The 23,956-nt window shown below is 53.8% G+C and overlaps 1 protein-coding gene across 3 annotated transcripts in view; it reads left to right on the top strand.

Moving 5' to 3' along the window:
• The window catches only part of HTT (huntingtin), a 127,693-nt gene that overhangs the window by 67,230 nt on the left and 36,507 nt on the right, over positions 1 to 23,956 (top strand). For all 3 annotated transcript variants that reach the window (XM_055589236.1, XM_055589237.1, XM_055589235.1), the window contains 15 exons: positions 122 to 324; positions 1,109 to 1,235; positions 3,027 to 3,154; positions 4,733 to 4,843; positions 10,237 to 10,314; positions 10,645 to 10,868; positions 12,469 to 12,547; positions 12,626 to 12,787; positions 14,554 to 14,609; positions 15,678 to 15,826; positions 17,259 to 17,395; positions 18,744 to 18,860; positions 21,362 to 21,484; positions 21,745 to 21,980; positions 23,404 to 23,546. In XM_055589236.1, the coding sequence (XP_055445211.1) occupies positions 122 to 324; positions 1,109 to 1,235; positions 3,027 to 3,154; positions 4,733 to 4,843; positions 10,237 to 10,314; positions 10,645 to 10,868; positions 12,469 to 12,547; positions 12,626 to 12,787; positions 14,554 to 14,609; positions 15,678 to 15,826; positions 17,259 to 17,395; positions 18,744 to 18,860; positions 21,362 to 21,484; positions 21,745 to 21,980; positions 23,404 to 23,546 (2,073 nt within the window). The remainder of the gene's footprint in view (positions 1 to 121; positions 325 to 1,108; positions 1,236 to 3,026; positions 3,155 to 4,732; positions 4,844 to 10,236; positions 10,315 to 10,644; positions 10,869 to 12,468; positions 12,548 to 12,625; positions 12,788 to 14,553; positions 14,610 to 15,677; positions 15,827 to 17,258; positions 17,396 to 18,743; positions 18,861 to 21,361; positions 21,485 to 21,744; positions 21,981 to 23,403; positions 23,547 to 23,956) is intronic.

Raw genomic sequence — 23,956 nt, 5'->3', positions numbered from 1 at the left:
ACCCAAGGCATCAGCTGACCCCAGGGGGTGTCCAGCAGACACCCCATGTGGACGGGTTTGAGTGACTTGGTCTTGCCCACTGCCCTGGCGCTGGGGGGTGACATGTGTGCCCGTACTGCAGCCAGTGCCCCCAGGTCTCTGAGGAGCTCGTGGGCCTCTGAAGATGAGGCCAGCACGGCAGCCACCAAACAGGAGGAGGCGTGGCCGGCCCTGGGTGACCGGACCCTGGTGCCCATGGTGGAGCAGCTCTTCTCCCACCTGCTGAAGGTCATCAACATCTGTGCACACGTCCTGGACGATGTGGCTCCGGGACCCGCAGTGAAGGTAACCCCTCACTCGGGCAGCTCTTCCCTGCAGCTCAGATGATGCGGGGGCTCCCAGACACGCGGGTTTTCCTGGTGCAGCCGCCTCTTTCCAGGCTCTCTCTAGCCCCTCCCTGCTGCCTTGGAGTCCATTCTGATGGCAGCCCTTAAGCCCCCGTGTCCGCTTTACAGACGAGGCTCCAAGGTGTAAGGTGACTTCTTAGATCGTGAATTGGGCAAGCAGCGAGCCAAGGTGCCCATGCCTCTGCCTCCCGCAGTGCGGGCTGGGGCTCTGCGTTCTCTCATGGGTGTGCACAGTGTGGACTTCATGAAGAGTCTGGGTTTGTTGCTGCCTAGCTCAGCTGCTTGTTGGCTGTGACCTTGAATAAGTCCCTTCATCATCGCTGAGCCTGTCTCATTTGAAATGGAGTTCGGAGCATTGCTCCCTACCCTGCTTCATGCCCTGGCCCCCAGAGGGCGTCCCCGTGCTCACTCTTGGAGGTGGTGGGCCTGGACGCCCAAAGCCTCCTGCAGCCCCTGTGGCCTGCCGAGGCCTCTCCAGCCTCTGGCGTTCACGGTGCTCCCATTAGGAAGTGCTGGGCCACCTCCCACCCCGGGCAATTGTCATGTGGGTTAAAGTGGACAACGTGTGTACAGACTCTGAGCCCCACAGATGCAGATTCAAACAAAAGAAATGAATTCCATGGGTTGACTCTTTTCCACAGATGGGTGAAGCACACACATAGCCTAGTTCTCGGTTTTGTGTTGGTTACATTTCCTTCACAGTGTCTTGTGTTCTGTTTTAGGCAGCCCTGCCTTCTCTCACAAACCCGCCTTCTCTGAGCCCAATCCGACGGAAGGGGAAAGAGAAGGAGCCAGGAGAGCAGGCGTCTGTGCCTGTGAGTCCCAAGAAAGGCAGCGAGGCCAGTCCAGGTGTGAGGCCGGGCGGGGCGAGGGCCCCGGGCTGGGAGGCGAGCAGGGCGGGGCGGGGTAGGGCAGGGGCGGGGGCCGACTATGTCACAGCGATTAGGACCCAACACTTCCGGTCAGGTCTGGGCTGATGGATGACGTGGAGTTTGGGGAATAAAATGCATAGAACGAAACCACAGGAACGGTTTCCCCAGGTGTGGTTTCCGGTGTTAATTGCTAAGAGGACACAGAGCACACTTTGGTCTTGAGCACGTCTGAGTGTGGTGTTCTAATTATTCGGGGTCCCAGCTGTCTACAGGTGCCCGCCCTGTGCTCCCTATGCCCTGCACCTCCTCCCTTCTGCTCTTCTCGTTGATTTTCAGGAAGGGAGGGGATGTAGATGGCTGGGAACAGAGGTAGTGGGTGAGAATAATGAAGTAGGAAGTGGAAACCCTCCATTTGGAAAGGCTACGTAGGGAAGAGAGTGGGGATGAAACCATCTGAGTGAGCTGAACCTGAAGAATTCACAGATGCTAGTGGGGCAGCAGCAGCAGCAGCAGGGTCTTGGGCCAGAGGGGCCAGAGTGCCCATGGGCTCTGCCTGTGACCGGTGCCGTCTGTGCCCCTCACGGTGGGCATTGAGGGCAGGCGACTGGACTCCACCACACGTGGTCACATGCCACCTCACAGTGCTGGGGCCGCACGTGACTCTTCCATTCATTTTTGCTTATAAAGCGTTCATGTTGAGCATTTTATTATTGTTGGGAGTTTATTCTTTCTTTCGGCTACACTGCATGGCTTGTGGGATCTTAGTTCCCTGACTAGGGATTGAACCTGGGTCCTTGGCAGTGAAAACACCAGGTCCTGAGCACTGGACCGACATGGAGTTAGTTCCCTGTATAAAGCATTTGAAAAGATGCTGTTTTCTAAGGATTGCAGTGCCACTGGGGATTTAGCATCTAAAAAGCTTCAGAACTATGCAGATGTAGTCATCAGTATGTGACTGGTCATCTTTCTGATGATTGATAAACTAAGGACCCCAACCACCAATCTGTATGGCCTTGTAGCATTTTGTGTTTAGTACCAGCTCAGTGATAGCATGTGACCCGCGCGGTCATCCATGCATGCTCACTGCACCCCTGTTGACTTGCTTACAGGGCTCGTGACCTCAGTCAGCTGGGGGCCATCCCCCTGGTGCCCCTGGGAGCCTTGTGCTCTGGGGGGTTTTCAGATTGACTGAAGGCCCTTGAGCCGGTTGTTCCTCTGAATTGCAGCCAGGCCAAAGCAGACACCTCCAGCATCATGCTTGTCTTCTCTTTCTCTTTTTATTTTACTGTATTATCTTTGGGAGGTGCTCAGAGTGTACTAATGTTTAGTAGTCAGTCTCTTACTACTTCTAATTAATCAAAAAGGCAGGAAAAGGTGACATTTTATCCTCACTTCAGTTGCTCAGTCATATCCGACTCTTTGCGACCCCATGAATTGCAGCATGCCAGGCCTCCCTGTCCATCACCAACTCCCGGAATTCACTAAGACTCACGTCCATCGAGTCAGTGATGCCATCCAGCCATCTCATCCTTGATCGTCCCCTTCTCCTGCCCCCAATCCCTCCCAGCATCAGCGTCTTTTCCAATGAGTCAACTCTTCGCATGAGGTGGCCAAAGTACTGGAGTTTCAGCTTTAGCATCATTCCTTCCAAAGAAATCCCAGGGCTGATCTCTTTCTAGAATACTTTAAAAATAATTGTTACAGGGATCTCTTTTAAACCTGGGGAGTGTGTCCTTTTGATGTGAAAGTGTATCTTGTCTGTGTGAAGCCTCTCGACCACCTGAAACCTCAGGGCCTGTCGCCACAAACAAGTCCTCGTCGCTGGGGAGCTTCTGTCACCTGCCTTCTTACCTCAAACTGCACGACGTCCTGAAAGCCACTCACGCCAACTACAAGGTACTGCTTTTGTAAAAATACCCTTGCTCTCACACATTTTAGGGGACTGGCGACATTTTTCCTACGATTATAGCTTACAGACATACGTATAAGTGAGAGGGTCTTAGGGATATGAGTTACGATTAGCTTTTTCGGCTTTGTTTATGATAGCTTCCATCATACAAAAGGTTAGGATTTTTATTGGGAAAGTGATGTCTTTATGATCTACTGGTGCTGGGTCTGGGCTTCCCAAGACCACCCACGTTCAGAGATCGGCTGGACGGACTCCTAGGACTCAGCACGTGGTCGCGCTCACAGTGCGGACTCCTCACAGCGGGGTAGGGAGGACACATGGCCACATGATGGGGAGGACGCAGGCGGAGTCTGGAGCAACCTCTGCCCCCGTGAGGCCACGAGGAGCACACCCCCACCACTCACAAGAGCAAATGTGCGGCCATGCTAGGAGAGGAAGGCAGGGGTCCTGCCTGAACACGTGCGTCCAGACAGTCCGGCACAGTGAGCCCCTGGCGCTCAGGAGAGCTGGTGTCAGTCCAGCGGACGGCTTCCCGGCCGAGTTCCCAGATCCCTGGGCCAGGCCTGCAGGCGGGTTTCTGGAAGGACAGCCGTCTGCCCTGGTGACTCTTCTGCCTGGGTATATTTCTCATTCTGAGAAAGGGATTTTTTTCCTTTTTCAGCAGTGGTTAGATTTTATTTCACTGAGCAAATTGCTTTCTACTTATTGTAGTATTTTTGCGAGGGTTTTGCCAGTTTTTATTTTCAGTCAGTCTCTCCCTCTCACGTTTGTTCTTACATATTATATCCTTGGACCTGATCCTCCTCTCCATCTGTTAAATAGGGGAAATTGCTGCAAAATTGACTTAAGCTGGCCCTTTAGGATCTTAACTTAATACCTCTTAGACTAATTTAATATTTTGCTGTACCCAGACTAAAAGGCTGTGTCCGGATCTGATAACGGTTCTTCCAGGGGTCCTAATGTGTGTGTAAGAGCTGTGCTTGTGCTCAGTCGTGTCTGATTGTGACCCAGTGGACTGCAGCCTTCCAGGCTACTTTGTCCATGGGGTTCTCCAGGCAAGAATACTAGAGTGGGTTGCCACAACCTCCTCTAGGGGATCTTCCTGACCCAGGGATCGAACCCGGATCTCCCTCATTGCAGGCAGATTCTTTACTATCTGAGCCACCAGGGAAACCCTGGTGTGGAAAAGGACTTACATTCTATTTTTTTTTTTTTGCTGCTTATCAGGTAATGGTTATGATGGGCATTAAGCATTTTTTCTCATTATGATAGAAGGTTAGGAATTATTTCTTTCAATAGTGTCAAATGTAAGTTGGAAGATGCCTTTGAAAATCAATTTTTATGTAGCTATCTGGAAGAGTAATTTCCTTTCCAAGGCGTTTCCCCAGTGCTACAAACAAACAAATCGAAGCCACCCCCCACCCCCACCCCCACCCCCCACCAAGATGAGCCTTGGGTTGCCTAGTGGAACACAGCTCTCTGCCGCAGACCGTGGTTCTGTCTCAGGTGCCCGGGAGGCCACCGCCCCAGCGATGCTTATTCTCGTCTCCCGCCTCATCCCCCAGGTCACCTTGGATCTTCAGAGCAGCAGCGAGAAGTTTGGGGGTTTCCTGCGCTCTGCCTTGGACGTTTTGTCTCAGATTCTGGAGCTTGCGACGCTGCAGGACATCGGGAAGGTTTGTGTCTCCTGTCTTCTCATGGAGCTGTGGCTGCCACGCCTGAAATGCACCTCTGGGCCGGGTGCCTTGGAGTGGGGGCCACCACGCCGGTGCGCTTGGGAGGCAGGGGGCAGGTTCTTCAGTCTGGGTACCTGAGTCTGATTTTCATCTTAGCCTCATGTTGAGGGGAGTTCAGTTTGTATTCTCTTTTCACAGTAATTAGAAAATTACTGGGTTTAAAACTGTTGAATCTTTTGCTGTCTCTGACCTGCTGCATGTTGAAAAGTCAAAGCAGTCACAGTGAGGGTGTGTGGCTTGTTCGGTGGTGCTTTAGGAAGGAGCAGAGCTGTGCTTGAGGCTTGTGGACTTTGGTTCCGAGCCTAGTAACTAACCTCTGTCCGCTACCCTCCTGTCATGGGGACCTGGTCAAGCAGACAGGAGAGTTAAGGGGTCGTGCGGTGACTGCCCCTGTTGTGTCCACGTCCAGATGTGACAGTTAGCACCTTGCCCACTTGCTCTGGTGTGTTTGGACCCACCTGTCCGGCTGGGGCATCGTGGTGTCTAATGAACTTCACAGTGAGTTTCCGAAAGCCCACGCTGAACGTGGGCTACCGTGCAGTTCACTGTGCTCGTTGTCCCCGTCTTTCTCTCGACATGCGTGAAGCTTACCTGGTCTCAGTCATTGTACACATTGTTTTCTGTTTCTTGTCTCTCATACTTTTCCCACATGTCAACTCAGAGGGGGGCGGAGCAGTGCTCAGTCCAGGGCTAAGTCTTCTGCCCAAGGCAAGGGCTCTCTGGCTCGGCCCGGGTGTGCAAGCCCGCAGAGAGAGGGGTCACTGTCCGGGCCTGTGTGAGCTCTGAGTGCTGCTCCCTCTGCTCGCCTCCTCCCCGCCCAGCGCTGCGGGGCCTCCCCAGGCCCTCTCTGGGAGGCCGCTCTTCTTTGGAACCCTCACTGAGTCCGTTTCCTGGACTCCCAGCTCCTTCTCGACTCAGGGCTCCTGGGCTCTGCTCTGTCCCTCGTCCTCATGCCCCTCCTGGGAGCTCTCCGAGGGGCACAGTGAGCAGGGCACCCATTCGGCTAACCAGCTCGTTTCCCATCTCTCAGGGACCCCTGTCCTCTGGTGCCTGGTGATCACGGTCTTGGAGCTGTGGTTTCATGTATTGTCTGGCTTTTTTGGTGGTTTGGCTGTGGGATAAATGTGGTCCCTCCTCCCCCTTATTGGCTGGGAATGGGGTGTCCCTGTTATCCTGTGTTTTTATGTTCTTGCCTGGGACTTGTTTCCTTGTTACCCTGGACTCGCAGAGCCAACAGCACCAGCTTCTTCTCACGTGTTCTCAGTTTCTTAGCCATGCTGCCTGGGGCCACCTAAGGCGACAGGTCACGGTGGAGAGTTCCGACAAAATGTGGTCCGCTGGAGAAGCAAATGGCAAACTACTTCAGTATTCTTGCCTTGAGAACCCATGAGCAGTATGAAGAGGTAAAAAGATAGGACACTGAAGGATGAACTCCCCAGGTCAGTAGGGAGTTCAATATGCTGCTGGAGATCAGTGGAGAAATAACTCCAGAAAGAACGAAGAGATGGAGCCAAAGTGAAAACAGGGCCTGGTAGTGGATGTGACTGGTGATGGAAGTAAAGTCCAATGTGGTAAAGAGCAATATTGCATAGGAACCTGGAATGTTAGGTCCATGAATCAAGGTAAATTCCAAGTAGTCAAACAGGAGATGGCAAGAGTGAACGTCAACATTTTAGGAATCAGTGAACTAAAATGGACTTGAGTGGTGAATTTAATTCAGATGACCACTGTATCTACTACTGCGGGCAGGAATCCCTCAGAAGAAGTGCAGTAGCCCTCACAGTCAACTCAAGAGTCTGAAATGCAGTACTTGGGTGCAGTCTCCAAAGTGACAGAACCATCTCTGTTCGTTTCCAAGCAAGCCATTCAATATCACAGTAATCCAAGTCTATGCCCAAACCAGTAATGCTGAAGAAGCTGAATGATTCTATGAAGACCTACAAGACCTCTAAGAGTTAACACCCAGAAAAGATTTCCTTTTCATCATAGGGGACTGGAATGCAAAAGTAGGAAGTCAAGGGATACGTGGAGTAACAGGCAAGTTTGGCCCTGGAGTACAAAACGAAGTAAGGCAAAGGCTAACAGTTTTGTCAAGAGAATGCACTGGTCATAGCAAACACCCTCTTCCAAAAACACGAGAGAAGACTCTACAAATGGACATCACCAGATAGTCAATGCCGAAATCAGATTGATTATATTCTTTGCAGCCAAAGGTGGAGAAGCCCTATACAGTTAGCAAAAACAAGATCAGGAGCTGAATGTGGCTCAGATCATGAACTCCTTATTGCCAAATTCAGATTTAAATTGAGGAAAGTAGGGAAAACCATTAGCCCATTCATATATGACCTAAATCAAATCTCTTATGATTATACAGTGAAAATGACAAATAGATTCATTCAAGGGATTAGATCTGATAGACAGAGTGCCTGAAGAACTATAGACCGAAGTTCGTGACATTGTACAGGAGGCAGTGACCAAGGCCATCCCCAAGAAAAAGAAATGCAAAAAGGCAAAATGGTTGTCTGAGGAGGCCTTACAAATAGCTGAGAAAAAGAGGAGCGAAAGGCAAAGGAGAAAAGGAAAGATACAAGCATCTGAATGCAGAGTTCCAAAGAATAGCAAGGAGAGATAAGAAAGCCTTCCTCAGTGATCAGTTCAAAGAAATAGAGGAAAACAACAGAATGGGAAAGACAAGCGATCTCGTGAAGAAAATTAGAGATACCAAGGGAACATTTCATGCAAAGAAGGGCACAATAAAGGACAGAAGTGGTATGGACCTAACAGAAGCAGAAGATATTAAGAAGAGGTGGCAAGAATACACAGAGGAACTATACAAAAAAGATCTTTATGACCCAGACAACCACGATGGTGTGATCACTCACCTAAGCCAGACATCCTGGAATGCGAAGTCAAGTGGGCCTTAGGAAGCACCACTATGAACAAAACTAGTAGAGGTGATGGAATTCTAGTTGAACTATTTCAGATCCTAAAAGATGATGCTTTGAAAGTGCTGCACTCATGCCAGCAAATTTGGAAAACTCAGCAGTAGCCACTGGACTGAAAAAGGTCAGTTTTCATTCCAATCCCAAAGAAGGGCAATGCCAAAGAATGTTCAGACTACCTCACAATTGCACTCATTTCACACGCTAGCAAAGTAATGCTCAAAATTCTCCAAGCCAGTCTTCAACAGTACGTGACCCCGTGAACTTCCTGATGTTCAAACTGGATTTAGAAAAGGCGGAGGAACCAGAGATGAAATTGCCAACATCCGATGGATCATCAAAAAAGCAAGAGAGTTCCAGAAAAACATCTATTTCTGCTTTATTGGTTACACCAAAGCCTTTGACTGTGTGGATCACAAGAAAATTCTTCTGTGGAAAATTCTTCAGCAGATGGGAACACCAGACCACGTTACCTGCCTCCTGAGAGACCTGTATGCACGTCAAGAAGCAACAGTTAGAACCAGAGAGGGAAAAGTGGTTCCAAATTGGGAAAGGAGTACCTCAAGGCTGTATATTGTCACCCTGCTTATTTAACTTATATGCAGAGTACATCATGAGAAACGCTGGGCTGGATGAAGCACAAGCTGGAATCAAGATTGCTGGGAGAAATATCAATAACCTCAGATACGCAGATGACACCACCCTTATGGCAGAAAGTGAAGAAGAACTAAAGAACCTCTTGATAAAGCTCAACATTCAGAAAACTAAGATCATGGCGTCCGGTCCCATCACTTCATGGGAAATAGATGGGGAAACAGTGGAAACAGTGGCTGACTTTATTTTTCTGGGCTCCAAAATCACTGCAGATGGTGACTGCAGCCATGAAATTAAAAGACACTCCTTGGAAGAAAAGCTGTGACCAACCTAGACAGCATATTAAAAAGCAGAGACATTACTTTGTCAACAAAGGTCCGTTTAGTCAAAGCTATGGTTTTTCCAGTAGTCACGTATGGGTGTGAGAGTTGAGCTATAAAGAAAGCTGAGTGTTGAAGTATTGATGCTTTTGAACTGTGGTGTTGGAGAAGACTCTTGAGAGTCCCTTGGACAGCAAGGAGATCCAACCAGTCCATCCTAAAGGAGATCAGTCCTGAATATTCATTGGGAGGACTGATGCTAAAGCTGAAACTCTAATACTTTGGCCACCTAATGCAAAGAACTGACTCATTGGAAAAGACCCTGATGCTGGGAAAGATTGAAGGCAGGAGGAGAAGGGGACGACAGAGGATGAGATGTTTGGATGGCATCACCAACTCGGACATGAGTTTGAGCAAGCTCTGGGAGAAGGACAGGGAAGCCTGGCTTGTTGCAGTCTGTGGAGTTGCAGAGAGTCCAACATGACTGAGAGACTGAACTGAACTGAACTTAGTTTCTGGATTTCCCTGGTGGCTCAGATGGTAGTGTCGGCCTGCGGTGCAGGAGACCTTGGGAACACACAGAAGGCATTCCAGATGTATTTGTTAAGAGACATGATTATTAGACAGCTTGTGATATGAAAGACTCTGGTTGAATTCTTCCAGCTAACACTTCTTAGTTACCTGCTATGAGTGGTGGTGTGGAACAAACTCAACCCTGCAGAGTATACATACAGCCTTGGATATCTGGTCCAGGGGGAGTTATTTGGAATATTCAACATACATGGGCCTGAGTGTATGAAGTGAACAGAAATCTGTCACTGTTTAGTGCAGGAAGTTGCATCAGATGAATGAAGCGAGTGGCCTTCTCTCTGTAGTTGATGTGCCACGAGCAGTGGCTGGAGGCCACGTGGCTGTGAGGAGGGGGCTGCCAGTGGCTGTCGTGGACCAGCTCTCATCTCCAGGGAACCTTGTCTGCCGCAGACCTTGTGTATGAGGCTGGAAAAGCACCTGTGAGGCAGTCGTTTGAAGGCAGTCGTGGTGGTCATCTTTGCAGGCTATCAAGACACATCCAGGAGTTTATGTGGCAAATCACACCTGACGTAATATGTGTTGCATTCAGCTGACCGTCTGCAGGCACCCCTGGGATGCAGCTCCCCTGTGGACTCTGACTCCTGCTCTGAGAACCGGGCTGGATGCAGAGGGTGCGGCAGATCCTAGATGTCCTGTGTCTGGACGAGTGAGCCAACGAAGGCATGAATGTAGAAGAGCGTGAAAGGAAGGCCGAGAGCCTGGATTTCAGTGCTTCATACTGACTGTCTCTGGCTGTGATAAGTGAGAGCCTGCTCTGAGTGTCCTCTGGCGTAGACGGATGTTCCCAGTTTAAATGGAAGCACTCCTGTCTGCTGTCCATGTGGGACTGCGGCAGCGAGTGGTCTGTGACTCGCTTCCTTTAATGCCTCACACTTCTCCTTTCCAGTGTGTTGAAGAGATCCTGGGATACCTGAAGTCTTGCTTCAGTCGAGAGCCGATGATGGCGACCGTGTGTGTTCAGCAGGTAAGCGAGGAGCTCCCGGGAAGCCCTTCTCCCCGCACAATGCTGGCGCGCTGCCTGGCGCTCAGGAGGTGTTGCGTCCAGCAGCCCCTCCAGCCCGCCTCTGCTCGCTCGTTCTCGGGCCAGGAGGCTGCTTCTTCCCTGCGCCCCTGGAGGAGGGGCTCGCCCTCGGGGACAGGCTCCCATCCCCTTCCTGCTGTCCAAGCACCCCTCCCGCGTCCGCACGGCCGGAAGTCTTGCTCGCGCATCCAGTTCATTTCAGGTGGACTCCGTGCATATGTGGGAGATTCCACGTTAATTCGACTGTCAATGACTTCAGTTCTTCCGCTCCAGTTGCTGAAGACTCTGTTCGGGACAAACCTGGCCTCCCAGTTGGACGGCCTGTCTTCGCACGCCAGCAAGTCGCAGGGCCGTGCGCAGCGCCTCGGCTCCTCCAGCGCACGGCCCGGCTTGTACCACTACTGCTTCATGGCACCGTACACCCTCTTCACCCAGGCCTTAGCGGACGCCAGCCTGCGGAACGCAGCGCAGGCAGAGCAGGACCAGGACACCTCAGGGTAACCTTCTGAGCGCCCCCTGTGTTCTCCAGAGCTCTCTGCGGTGCTGAAGGCAGGGCCCCCCCTTCAGAGAAGCGTGTAGCCCAGTGAGAGAGGAGGGCCTGGGTGTTCCCGTCTCAGCGGGTGGGGCTGGGCTGCGGGACAGGAGAGCTGACGAATCAGCAGACCGGGAAGAGGCCGCGTGTGTCTACAGACACTGAAGGCACGTCTGCAGGGTCAGGTGCTGTGTGCTGCTGGCGCCCGGGGGCCCGCTCGGGTGCGCAGCTGTGCTGGTGTGCAGAGGGCTGGTGGGCGGGGTTCCCAACCTCATGGGTAAAGATTTCTTTCCACTTAATTTATGGCTGTGTTGGGCTTCCCCAGTGGCTCAGGTGGGAAAGCGTCTGCCTGCAATGTGGTTTGATCCCTGGGTTGGGAAGATCCCCCGGAGAAGGCAATGCAACCCACTCCAGTACTCTTGCCTAGAAAATTCCATAGATGGAGAGCTGGTGGGCTGCAGTCCCTGGGGTCACAAAGAGTTGGAGATGACTGAGCGACTTCACTTTCTTGCTTTCTTTCTTTTTTTAGGATGTCTGGAATTGCCGTAGTTGTTTCTTAAATCACTGTTCATTGTTAATGCATATTTGAGTTACTATGTAGTAGCAGTAGAATTCCTGGGTTTTCGTTACATAGATTTAGAGTATTTTAGGCAAATGTCCACATTTTGGGCTTTAATTGGCCATATACAGACTTTTTCTAAGTCTCAGGACTGCTATTGCTGCTAAGTTGCTTCAGTCGTGTCCGACTCTGTGCAACCCCATAGACGGCAGCCCACCAGGCTCTCCCGTCCCTGGGATTCTCCAGGCAAGAACACTGGAGTGGGTTGCCATTTCCTTCTCCAATGCGTGAAAGTGAAAAGTGAAAGTGAAGTCACTCAGTCATGTCCTACTCTTCACGACCCCGTGGACCGCAGCCCACCAGGCTCCTCCGGGATTTTCCAGGCAGGAGTACCGGAGTGGGTTGCCATTGCCTTCTCCGACTAGGGCTCTTTAAATTTTTGTCTAATATGGGAAATAAGTAAAACAAGCAAATGTCTGATTACTGTCATTTAATATTACGTTTCTTGAAAAGGGTATTTGCTGTAAAAGTTTAAAGAAATCAAGCTATGCCTTCTGAGTCTCTGAGCCTTTCCCAAGCCTGGTCGCCTCCAGCCCCTGCCCCCGGGGCTGCGTGAGTGTCTAGCAGCAGCAGCGCTCTGGCCCAGGTCACCTGTCTCAGGTGACGAGCCATGGTGGTCCGTCCACCATAAACTCAGTCCTGTCTAATGGCATGCTCAGTCGCTCGGTCGTGTCCGACTCTGTGACTCCATGAACTATAGCCCACCAGGCCCCTCTGTCCGTGAGATTTTCCAGACAAAAATACTGGAGTGGGTTGCCATTTCCTTGCCTGACTAATCTTTATTAAAAGAAGAGCTTGATGCCGCTACACTGAGTGGCTGTTGAAGTCCTTATGACCCTGAAATGTTCTGATTCTGTGAGTTGGAGTTCGCTTGACCTGGGTCTAGCTGGGGACACAGGAGAGTATGTAAGGGTGTTCTTTGCTTGCCCTCTTTCCTACCTGGCAGGTGGTTTGACGTCCTCCAGAAAGTGTCAACCCAGCTGAAGACAAACCTCACCAGCGTCACAAAGAACCGAGCTGACAAGGTAACTGGGAGCCCCTCAGGTTGCGGCTGGAAGCAGCTGCCGCTGAAGACTCACTCGCATGCTCTTTCTCCTTCGCAGAATGCTATTCACAATCACATTCGCCTGTTCGAGCCTCTTGTTATAAAAGCTTTGAAGCAGTACACGACCACCACCTCCGTGCAGCTGCAGAAGCAGGTGCTGGACCTGCTGGCGCAGCTGGTGCAGCTGCGGGTCAACTACTGCCTCCTGGACTCAGACCAGGTGTGACGCTGCGCCTCTGCTCTGCCGTACCTGTTCACAATGTAGTGAAGGTTACCTGGGAAGGACGCTGGAATCGGCCGTGAGGAAGTGTGCCTTTCCTTCCCACACCGGCTGCTGCCTCTCCTCTGTCTCACCCACGGGCAGGCGCGGAGGCCTGGCCTGCGGAGCCTCAGCAAGCTCGGCGCCCTCAGCCGGGCTTTCTAGCCTTTACACTCCCGCAGTGGTTCCTCCCATCCACCCACCTGCCCCCACCCCAAGAGTAATTTGAATTTATGGTTTGGGGGGACATCTGTGCAGAATCCAGAGTGTGGTTTTAAACAGCTTATGAGGAACGGTTGCCCGTTTCAAGCTGTCACCTGTTGCAAAGGCGTGTGGTCTGTCGGGCAGCGGCTGGCCCCTGTGGCCCAGCCCCAGCTGTCTGAGCCGTCCCGAGGGTCCTCACTCGCTTCCACTCCGTGGGCCCTCACCCCCGCACCCTGCTCTGGCGCGTGCGACTGTGGAAAGGCGGATCCCTTCATGACGTGAATTCTCTGAAAGCAGGACTCAGGCCAGCCAAGGTCAGCACAGGGACAGTCGTTTTTGGGGCGTCAGGATGTGATCGTCCCTGTTGGGCTGTGACCGTGGGCTGCTTTCCTGGGCGAGATAGGAAGTGTTCTGAGGTGGAAACGCTGCAGCTCTCCGTTTGCTCCTCGATGTCACCGTGTTGTGGGTGCTGTGTCAGCGTCACTCCCCTGGGGAAGCTCGACGGAGAGGTGACCCCGCTTTCCCTGCAGTGGTGCTGGGGGCCACCCGAGGGGAGGGGCCTGCATCTTCATCATCCTGCTCTCCGCGCTGGTTTTCAGGAGGACACTCTCCACAGAGCCGTTTTCCTCTGGGGAGATGCTCCAAGGAGATGGTGGTTCTGTCGTCTGGGGAGGGGACGCCCTCATCCGCGGTGGGGTGGCCGTGGCCGAGGGGAGGCAGGCGTGGGACCTGCCGTGGGGCTTCCCAGGAGGAAGCGGGGCCCGGCACAGGCTGACTCCACTTGTCAGAGCCCAGCAGGCACCTTCGCGACTCCTCACGGAGACCAGTCCTCTCAGTGGTGGTTACAGGCCTCCTCTCTCCCCAGTTCTTAGGATTGGTTGCACTGATGGTCTTTATGGACAGTGTAGAAAAACAGAACAGGCCCACGCCTTGCCTCAGTTCAGGGCGTGGTTTACGGAGCCCCCGCATGTGTCTGTGTCACGCTGGGGGCAGGAGGGAGCTGGAGGTGAGCTCCGAGTGTCAGGGTGGAGAATGAACACGCGCCTAAAGCTCGACATGGTCGTGAGCAGTCACGGGTGTGGCCTCCACTCATGGCCACCGTGCCCCCAACAGCCCTGGGTGCCCGGCCCCTCTGAGCGCTGGTGCTGCGGGGGGAAGGTGGGCTCAGCTGGACATCTTGTCCCTAAGCCAGCTCAGGACGCCCAGGCTGCTGGGCGTGCCGCAGCCGGACCAGCGGGACCTGTGCTGTGCCCTTTGGGGGCCCCCTGGTGGACCCTGGAGCTTCTCGTTTGTTTCTCCAGGGAGGTTTCACCTCAGTGTTGAGTAAACGAGTTTAAAGGGGTTTCTGCAAGTGTCTTGAAACTATCTAATCTGACCGTAGCGTACGTTTGAGTTCTTGTATAGAAGCAAGGTTGTCTACTGTCAGGAAACTTGTCAGAGGTCTATACAGATGAGTGCCAAGGAGAGTAACCTTGTTTGCACATTTTAATTACTGATGTGAAAATTGTATTTCCTGCCTGTAGGTGTTTATTGGATTTGTGCTGAAGCAGTTTGAATACATTGAGGTCGGCCAGTTCAGGTAATTGCATTTTGTTACTTTAGATTTCTTGTCCTTGTTACATAATTATATGTAATTTTATTTTATTTTCATCCATTTTATTTTTTTGGCCACACCAAGTGGCATGCAGATCTTAGTTCCCTGAGCAGGAATTGAACCTGTGTCCCCTGCAGTAAAAGTGTGGCGTCTTAATCACTTCCTACTGGGGAAGTCCATACATGTAATTCTAGATTTTTAAGATGAGTGTTTACTTTAAAGATCGCTGGGCGTTTTTGCCAGGCACTGTGTTTAATGAAAGTCTGATCAAAATGCTGTGGATTTTTGTTTCTCTTGAAAATTAATGACTTAAGTATCTCAAACCTTGTTGGGAGGTCGTTCTTCACCTGACGATTACACGTGTTGTCTGTTTTGATTTCAGATTTCAAAGTATTTAATTATAATAGTTTTGCTAAATGAAATCTTATTTGAGATAACAGTAGTTTTTTTCTAATCTTACAGAAAGCAGCATTAGATACGGTCATCTCTAGTAACTTTACCTTGCTAGCCTGTAAGGTTTTAATACGTCATCCTGTAAATATAATTGAAAATGAAACTCTTTTAGTTTCTGAGCCACTTAGTCGTTAGGGAAGCACGGTGCAGAGGAGTGTCCTGAGCGGCCCGTCCGCCTGCCTCTCCCCCTGCCCCCGGGTCTAGAGGCCCAGGCTCGTGTTCTCGCGTGTGTCACCCTGACCGTGTGATTGGAGGCAAGCTACCTTTTCCCCTTTGGGTGCCAGCTTCTTCAGTGGCGGGGCGAGGGGCAGATGGAGGCGCCCTGGGCCGCGGTGATGAGGGTGCCTCCCTCTGGGCCCGCACTGAGCCCTGCCAGCTGCCTGGGCGCCCCAGCAGGCGGGGCCCCGCCCCAGGCAGGGACTCGAGGTGAGGGTGACGGGACCGAACCGGGTGCCGAGGCTCCGAGCGCTGCCCCCCACCCCATGCTCTCTTGTTTCTCACACGCACGCTCTCCACTTTGAATCAGGAGTGGTTTGGGGCTGTTAATACAATGATGTTTTTTCATTTTAAAAGGAAGTCTTTGGATGTTTCCATTTCTAGGGAGTCAGAGGCGATTATCCCAAACATCTTTTTCTTCCTGGTATTACTGTCTTACGAGCGTTACCACTCAAAACAGATCATCGGGATCCCTAAAATCATCCAGCTCTGTGACGGCATCATGGCCAGCGGGAGGAAGGCGGTGACGCACGGTAATGGGGGGCGGGCCTCTCCCCGGCTCTGTGGTCTGTGCGCTCACACTGCCTCCCGCCGGCTGTGCGCATGTGCGCTCTGGCCAGAGGTGTCTGAAGAAGGGAGTGTGGTCCACCTGGGTACAAATAGCGCACGTGGAGTCAGCCATAAATACTCTTGTCTATCCATGTGAAACAGAAAATTTTAAAATCCAGCTTCTGTAAGGCCACTGGGTTTATTGCCCAATGTCCTGGAAGGTACAGTGTGGCCTTGATTCAGGACCTTGTTTTGAGTGGCTGTTTCATAGGAGCTAAAGTGAGGTCCACAGAGAGCGACCCGCAGCCCAGGCACCTGCTGCCGCCCGGCGCAGTGAGGCTGTGCTCTGGGAGGGAGCGTCACCCCTCTGGCTGCCTCCCAGCTTGCCCTGCTCGCCCTGTGCCTCTGCGCCATGGTGGGGGCGCCTCCTGTGATCTCTGCTGGCTGCCGCACCGAGGTCCCCCTGTGCTGTCCTGCAGCGGCGGACCTCCCGGGCCGCGGGCGGGGGTGCGCAGGGCTCGGCTCCTCGCCGCCTCCACGCTAGCAAGGCAGCCAGCCTACTGCGCTCCCCCGTCCCAGCCTCGGCAGAGGGGCCCTGACTGCGCGTGCACACCTGGGCCCTGGAGCTGAGAGTGCAGGCCTCACTGGAGGGGCGGCTGAGGCTTCCCAGACCAGAGGGAAGCAAGTTCTTTGTTTGGCAAGAAAGTTGATGGACAGTCAGACCTTACTGTCTCCACTACAGAGCCTGGTCATCTGTGGGAAACTCAGCCAGTATGTGTGTGTGAGTGTGTGTATGAGACTGCATGTGTGTGAGAGAGAGAGTGTGTGAGAGAGGCTGAGGGTGAGAGTGTGCCTTTCAGTAGCTTGGTGACTTGGCCCGGCTGATGCTCCTCAACGAAAGGCCTTCCTAGTTTACTCCTGAGGGTGTGTTCGGCCAAAGACTTCACTTTGCTGTTTTGAGTAAAGACATGCCTTGAGGGGGAAACCCTTAGTCTAACGAGAGACTGAGTTGAGTTGCTTGAAACTACAGAAATCCAATACTCTGACTAAGTGTTTTCTGTGGGAAAAGCATCTGTGCTCTTTTCAGGTGACTCTGAGCAGATGGTGTATGAGGTTAGGATGCTGCTGTTTTTTAGTTTAAATTTGACTTTTGAATCTGTGTCACTTTGTGTCAGAAGTAATGTTATGTCACAGAAGCCCTAGTTTTCAAAAAGATTTCACAACCTTGTCAGGTGTCAGGGAAGACCCTTGATCTTCCAGGATGGCGTACAGATAATCTCTGTGCGCTCCTGGGCAACCTGAAATCACCCCTAATCGCCGAGTCGAGTGTGGGTCAGAGCTCTTTTTCTTGGAAACCGTCTGGAGGTGCCAGTGTCGCCTCCCGAGTGCCTTCTTAGTGTCCTTCTGTGCCCACAGCCATACCTGCCCTGCAGCCCATAGTCCACGACCTCTTCGTTTTAAGAGGAACCAATAAGGCTGATGCAGGAAAAGAGCTTGAAACCCAGAAAGAGGTGGTGGTGTCCATGTTACTGAGACTCATCCAGTACCATCAGGTAAGGGGTGGGGCGGGCAGCAGGAGGGGCAGGAAGCACCCTTGTGGCCCTGGCTGCTCATCAGCAAGTGTGGCTCTGTGCCAGCCCTGGGCTCTTGGGCAGTGGGGAGACGCTGCAGGCAGAAGGCTTAACGGGGTCTGTCTTTAAGGCCCCATGGCCTGGCCGACGGTCACAAGTTCAGTCAAGGTGGTGGAGGACCCTTTTCCAAAACGAGGACCAAAAATCAGTCAGCAGTGTTGATCACGGTGGTGGAGTTCTGAGTAACTGTTTTTAAAGATCTCAGCCTGAAGTGATTTAAACACTTGTTTGTACATGTATTTACCACCGTGTTAGTGGAGGACCGGAGTCTTTGCACTGATTTCTGGCTCCGCTTTCCTTCAGGTACATTTGGAATTTCAGATGGTGTGAGGCCGTCTGAAACCTGGCTTTTTAGAGCCCTCTTCCATGACTGGCAGGGGCCTCGCCCTCACGGTTTCAGTAATTCCTGTTACTGTTTGTCTCTGGCGCAGATTCTCTCATAGAAACACTTCTTCTGTGCATTCTCGTTTTGCTTAACCTAGGTAATATTTAACTAAATACTTAGCGTTGAATTAAATCCCATAGGATTAAAAGTACAACTTCCATAAGAGGGTCGAGAGCCAGTGCCCAGCTCTTGGCAGGCACGTGGGCTGGTGTCCCGTGCGTCCCCAGCCTGGCTTAAGGGACAGAGCACAGCTGCGAGGCTGGCCTTGGTTTGGGAAGACGGGGCGCAGCGCAGAGTTGCCTGCCTCTGCGTACGTGCCACTGGGTCCTGGGAAGGGAGAGGCCGCTGTGGGAGGAGGCGGCCGGGCAGGCTGTCCAGGGAGTGGGCTCCGCCGGGAACATGGCATTTTATAGACTGGGCTGTAGACTGTCTCTGCGATTAACCATTTTCGGCTTTGCAGGCTGCCTGGCGCCTGCATCTCTCCCTGTCTGCTGTCGCGTGGGCGCCGTCCTGGCAGCACACTCACGGTGGCCCCGTGCCCCCAAGGCCGTGTTTACCAAACAGGCGTTCAGGGGTCTCTGTTTAGGAGGGATCACGACCAAACTGGGGCTCAGCCACGGCAAACTCTTCTGAAGTAAACCGTGTTCAGGGGGAGGGGACCTTTGCAGAGCGCACAGAACAGAGGGGAAGGCTCACGGGAGCCGGGGACCCTGCGCAGCGGTCCGGTCCTGCACCCGTGCTCTGCCCGAGGCCGAGAGGCACCCGGCTTTCCTCTGGTTGGAGCCTGGGAAGGCCCGAGGCGTGGCCGCGCTGGGTCCGCCTGGTGTGCACGGCGCCTGGGGCAGGCACGCGGGCTGGGCTCAAGCGTCTGGGCCGTCCCCGCAGGTGCTGGAGATGTTCACGCTGGTCCTGCGGCAGTGCCACAAGGAGAGCGAGGACAGGTGGAAGCGGCTGTCCCGGCAGGTGGCCGACATCATCCTCCCGATGCTGGCCAAGCAGCAGGTGCGTTTCCACCCCCACCTCACCCCCACCCGCGCCTCCCGTGGGGCCGTCCTTGGCACTGCATGCTCGGGCTCACTCCCAGCGGGCGCGTTTCATAGGCGTTAACCGTGCACCGGGGCCAGTGCGGGGCCCGGGTCAGAGACGGCCTGGCGCCCACAGCGCCTCGGGGCTGCCTCCTTTCCTGCTCACCCGCTTCCCTCCTGTTTGCTCTGTCAGGGAGGGTTTTCTCTTACTGCTTACAGAGTAGCTTAGCGGTAAACCGTCACTTGGGATTTCTGTGGTTGAACAGTGCAGTCGGTGGCTCCACCCGTGCAGGGTTGAGGGCGGGATGCCCTGCCCAGGTGCAGCGCTGCCCTTGGAGTCAGCAGCAGGGACGCGCCAAAGACGGTCACTCCAGACACCGCTGCCAGGAGACCGTGCCTGCCGCCGGCAGAGCTCTGGGTGTGAGGTGCCGCGGGTGCCACCAGCAGGCGCCCGTCAGCTCGTCCAGGTCGGCCAGCTCGGGAGCGAGTGCTCTGGGTGGTGCAGTGCCCATGGCTCTTGGCGCTGACGGGAGCGGGTAGGCCCTGTCTTCACGGCGTCAGCTGCTTGCTCTGCTCTCATCACAGACTGTCATCCTGAGGCCAGGGTGGGGGCCAGGGAGCGGGGTCGTGGCGTCTGGTAAGAACAACAGATATATAGGATTTTTTTGATGGCTGGCACCTGACATGCGGCTGCGGGATCTCAGCTCCCGACCAGGGATCAAACCCAGGCTTCAGGCAGTGGAAGGATGGCGTCCCAGCTCCTGGACCACCAGGGAGGGCCCGATAAGACGCAGTTTTAGTGAGTGGGTAGCTCTGCTTTTTTCAGCTGGCCGAGGCGTCCATGGCCGCAGGTACGTGTCTCCAGGGTGGGGCTCTGTGAGCTCTGCACTCCTCTCACCGCAGACACCGAGGAGGCGGTGGGCCGCAGCGTGGGGTGAACGCCCAGCGCACCTTCCCCTGCAGTGGCACTGTGTGCCGGGCGGTCTGTGGGCCAGGGGCACGGCTCAGGGTGCATCCGCACGTCCCCCCACGACCGCGCCTGCCCTCCTGGCCCCGGAGGATGCTGGACTAGGGCTGGGGACATCCAGCAGAGGGCCTGGTGACTGTCTACAGCGTCTGACGAGGGTCGTGGAGCGGGGACGCTCCTGGGGACGTGAAGGACGTGAGGGTGACCTGAGCAGATACCTGGGGAAGCTCTCTCTGAGGGGGCTGTGGGGGAGCCCTCAGGGGGCTCAGTAGGAAGCAGGGCAGGGTAAATCTGAGAGCTGAACAGGCGGTCAGGGTAGGGGTAGCGGAGAGAGCCGCTCACAGCTCAGGGCCTGCGTAGACCCGGGCATGGGGACAGAGGGGCAGGAAGGGGCACCCGCTGGACGCAACTTGGATGCAGAACCAGTGAGCTGTGCTAACAGCTTCGGTGGGCGTGAGAGGAGGGGCAGGTCAGTGGCCACAAGGTGATGGCTTAGGGGCCGCCTGGACGGAGCGGGATTCAGGGGGAGCTCGGAGCCTCATCCGTGCGTGTTGGGTTCGGAGAGCAGGAGGTCCCCGAGGAGGCTGAAGCAAGCCCCTGGGGTGCCAGCCTGGAGGTCAGGCTTGAGGGGGCGGGGGCACTGCGGGCTGGGGTGGTTGGGCAGTGGGATGCGGCTGAGCCCTGGAGGCGTGAGGGGCCCTGCAAACCGGACGGGGGCGAGGTGGGGAGCCAGAGGAGCAGGCGGCACAGCGTTCTGAAACCTAGGAGAGAAGGCACTTGCCGCAGCCGTGGCCGTGTGCACCCTGTCAGCAGTGATGGGTTCAGTGGCAGGGCGGCGGGCGAGTGCGCTGTGTGCAGACTCAATCGGGACCACTCTGCATCCTTTAAAAGTAACCTTAAGGTTTGAAACCCGTTCTTCATTATATTTTTAGTGGAAAAAAAAGCAGAGACATAATACAATTTTTCGAAACAACTTAAAAACTTCTCTACAGGTATAGGAATGTGGAGGAAGTTAAAGAGAACTGCACTAATTTGCTAACATCGTCTACTCGGTGGTGGGGTGGGGATGGAGTGCAGGTGAAGAGAGTGAAAGAAGGTGGAAGACAGAGAGTGTGACGCCCGTATGGGTGAGCTGCGCGTGCAGGAAGAGGTGCAGGAGGGGCCGGTCCCGGGGCGGGGTGACTGGCAGGCTGTGCGGACTCAGCTGACTAAATCTCATACTTGTACCTATTTGAATTTGTGCAGAAAGCATATTTGGTTTATTTAGTAAAAATCTAAATGAAATGAAAAGATTTCCATCGTGCAAAAAAAAACCTATCTGTTACGGTATATTGTTCTAAAAAAACGTTTCCTTGGTTCGCTATTGACGTTGAGTCGTATGGAAGTTTTGCGGGGTGAGAACGATGGGATGGTCCAGGTCATCAGGCCGTGAGACGCCTCATGTGGAGGGCAGCGTTGACCTTTTTTCTGCTGGCTTACGGGGAAACGTCTGTGACATTCACTCGCAACAGATGCACATTGATTCTCACGAGGCCCTGGGAGTGCTGAACACGTTGTTTGAGATTTTGGCCCCTTCCTCCCTACGCCCCGTGGACATGCTTTTACGGAGTATGTTCGTCACCCCAGACACCCTGGTGAGTACCCGGCTCCTGGTGGCGTTCTGGGTCCCCCGCCTGGTGCGCCTGGGGGCGTCTGCAGGGCTGGGGGTCGAGACTTTGCCTGTTTCACAGGGTCCCAGACAGCACTGAGGCCGCTGGTCCCGGCCACACTTTGAGAACCAGCTAGACGGACTCAGGGGGCTTTGTCAAACCGAGGGGGTCTCCGTAACTGGCGTTGGCAGGGGGGTGTCTGGCTGTCCTCCTCCTCAGCAGCGCTTCCCCCGCTCTGTCCCCAGGCGGCGGTGAGCACGGTCCAACTGTGGGTGTCAGGCATCCTGGCCATCCTGCGGGTGCTGATTTCCCAGTCGACCGAGGACATCGTCCTGTCCCGCATCCAGGAGCTCTCCTTCTCTCCGTACTTGGTCTCCTGTCCGACAATCAGTAGGTTAAGAGATGGGGACAGTACTTCAGCGCTGGAGGAGCACAGTGAAGGGAGACAGGTGAAGAATCTGCCGGAAGAAACATTTGCCAGGTGCGTGTCACGTCTAGTCTGTGGCCCTGGGCTGTCGTGTGGTGTTGGAGCCCTAAGACCGACAAGGTGGCTTAAGGAGCCAGTGTGTTCTCTTTGCCCAGCCAGCCTCGTCTCTGGCCCTTGGTCCTGCCTCTCTGCAGGCTCTGTCAGGTCCTGAATCAGACCCTCTGAAGACTGCCCAGACTAGGCGGTGGGTGCGTTGCCTGCAGAGAATTGGAAAATGTAGGAAGACCCACTAAAAAGACCCACTTCTCTTCCTCCCCACTGTGTACTGCCTTCCTGACACCATAGGCGATAGAATCCCGCTCCCTGCCAGGTGGACCGCTCTGCTGTGCTCCCCTCTGTATACCTGTGTGTTCTCGGTCATTCAGTTGTGTCCAACTCTTTGCGACCCTGTGGACTGTAGCGCACCAGGCTCCTCGGTCCGTGGGATTCTCCAGATGAGAATACTGGAGCCTGTTGGCATTCCCTTCTCCAGGGGATCTTCCTGATCCAGGGATTGAACCTGCATCTCCTGTGCTGCAGCCAGATTCTTGACCACTGAGCCCCCTGGGAAGCCCCATCAGTGTATTTGTGGCGTCAGATCGTGTCTGCCTCTGTCGATTTTGGGAAGCTCCTTGGAGGCCACGCTCATGACTTGGGCACTGTACAGACTTGCTGTTAGACAAGCGTGCCTCCTCGTCTGCTGTACTCGGGTGTGCTCTGAGTTAGAGCCTGCAGAGCATGTCCTGGGAGCTCACTCCTGCCTGTGTGATGGCCGCTTGCCACCCTTGGTTGGCCGTAGGTAGAGGTCGTCGTGGAGATGAGGCGGGTGAATGTGCGCATCCTTTTGTCCCTGGTCGGCACGCAGCCTGCGGCTCATGCTGTCGTGGTTAGGTGGGTGGCTGAGGTGCAGGCTGCAGGAACGCCCTGTGGTGGGCATCAGCCGGCTTGATGGCTGAAAGCCTGGAAGGAACACCACAGGTCACTTGAGCCTCCTGACATGCCGTCAAAGGTGTTGTGGTTATCCCATCTTGTTAGGAAAGTGGTGCACAGAGAGGCCAAGTGACTTCATCCAGGGTGGTATTAAACACTCCGCTCATTTTATTGGGCTTCCCAGGTGGCTCACACAGTGAAGAGTTTGCCTGCAGTGCAAGAAACCCAGGTTCAATTCTTGGGTCGGGAAGATCCTCTGGAGAAGGAAATGGCAACCCACTCTAATATTCTTGCCTGGGAAATCCTAAGAACAGAGGAGCCTGGCAGGCTGTAGTCCATGAGGCTGCACAGAGTCGACATGACTGAGCGACTAACGCTTCCCTGATTTACTTCAGTTGCGTTGGACTCTCCCTGTATCTACTGTGTGTGTTATGTTCATGGGTGTACTTCTTAGGAGTGCTCTGTAACAGTCACCTACTTTGTTCTCCCCTTCTCCCTTTCTCTGAAGGTTTCTGCTCCAGCTGGTTGGCATCCTTTTAGAGGACATTGTTACAAAGCAGCTGAGAGTGGAGGTGAGCGAGCAGCAGCATACTTTCTACTGCCAGGAGCTGGGCACGCTGCTCATGTGTCTGATCCACATCTTCAAGTCCGGTAGGTGCATCGCACCAGCCTGGCTAGAGCGTCTGTGCCCCCGCCCTGCCCGCACACCTGGCATGCAGGTGTGCGCAGAGCCAGCTCTGCTGTGCCCTGTGTGTATTTGACGGCGCGGTGCTGTGCGAACGTGAATCTGAGGGCCTCTCCTGTGTTAAAGATTCGGGAAGTCAGGATGTTCTGTTGCCTTTATATATGATTGTGAATTTAAAAAGTCATTGCACGAGAGAGTGAGAGAGATCACAAAGTCCTTGCCCTGTAGCAGGCATAGGAAGGGGCCCGAGTTTTTCAAGAGGAATGAGCGTTTTCAAAAGCAATAGTCTTGCTAGTTATCAGGTACAGGCATATCTTTCTTTCTTCAGCAAGAAAAGCGAAAGGCAGTTCTAATCTCGGTGAAACACAAACAGCAG

This window comes from Bubalus kerabau, chromosome 7 (genome assembly GCF_029407905.1).
Source record: "Bubalus kerabau isolate K-KA32 ecotype Philippines breed swamp buffalo chromosome 7, PCC_UOA_SB_1v2, whole genome shotgun sequence".
Lineage (NCBI taxonomy): Eukaryota > Metazoa > Chordata > Mammalia > Artiodactyla > Bovidae > Bubalus > Bubalus kerabau.
Note: the sequence above shows the minus strand (reverse complement) of the source record. Positions and strands in the feature narration are given on the sequence as shown.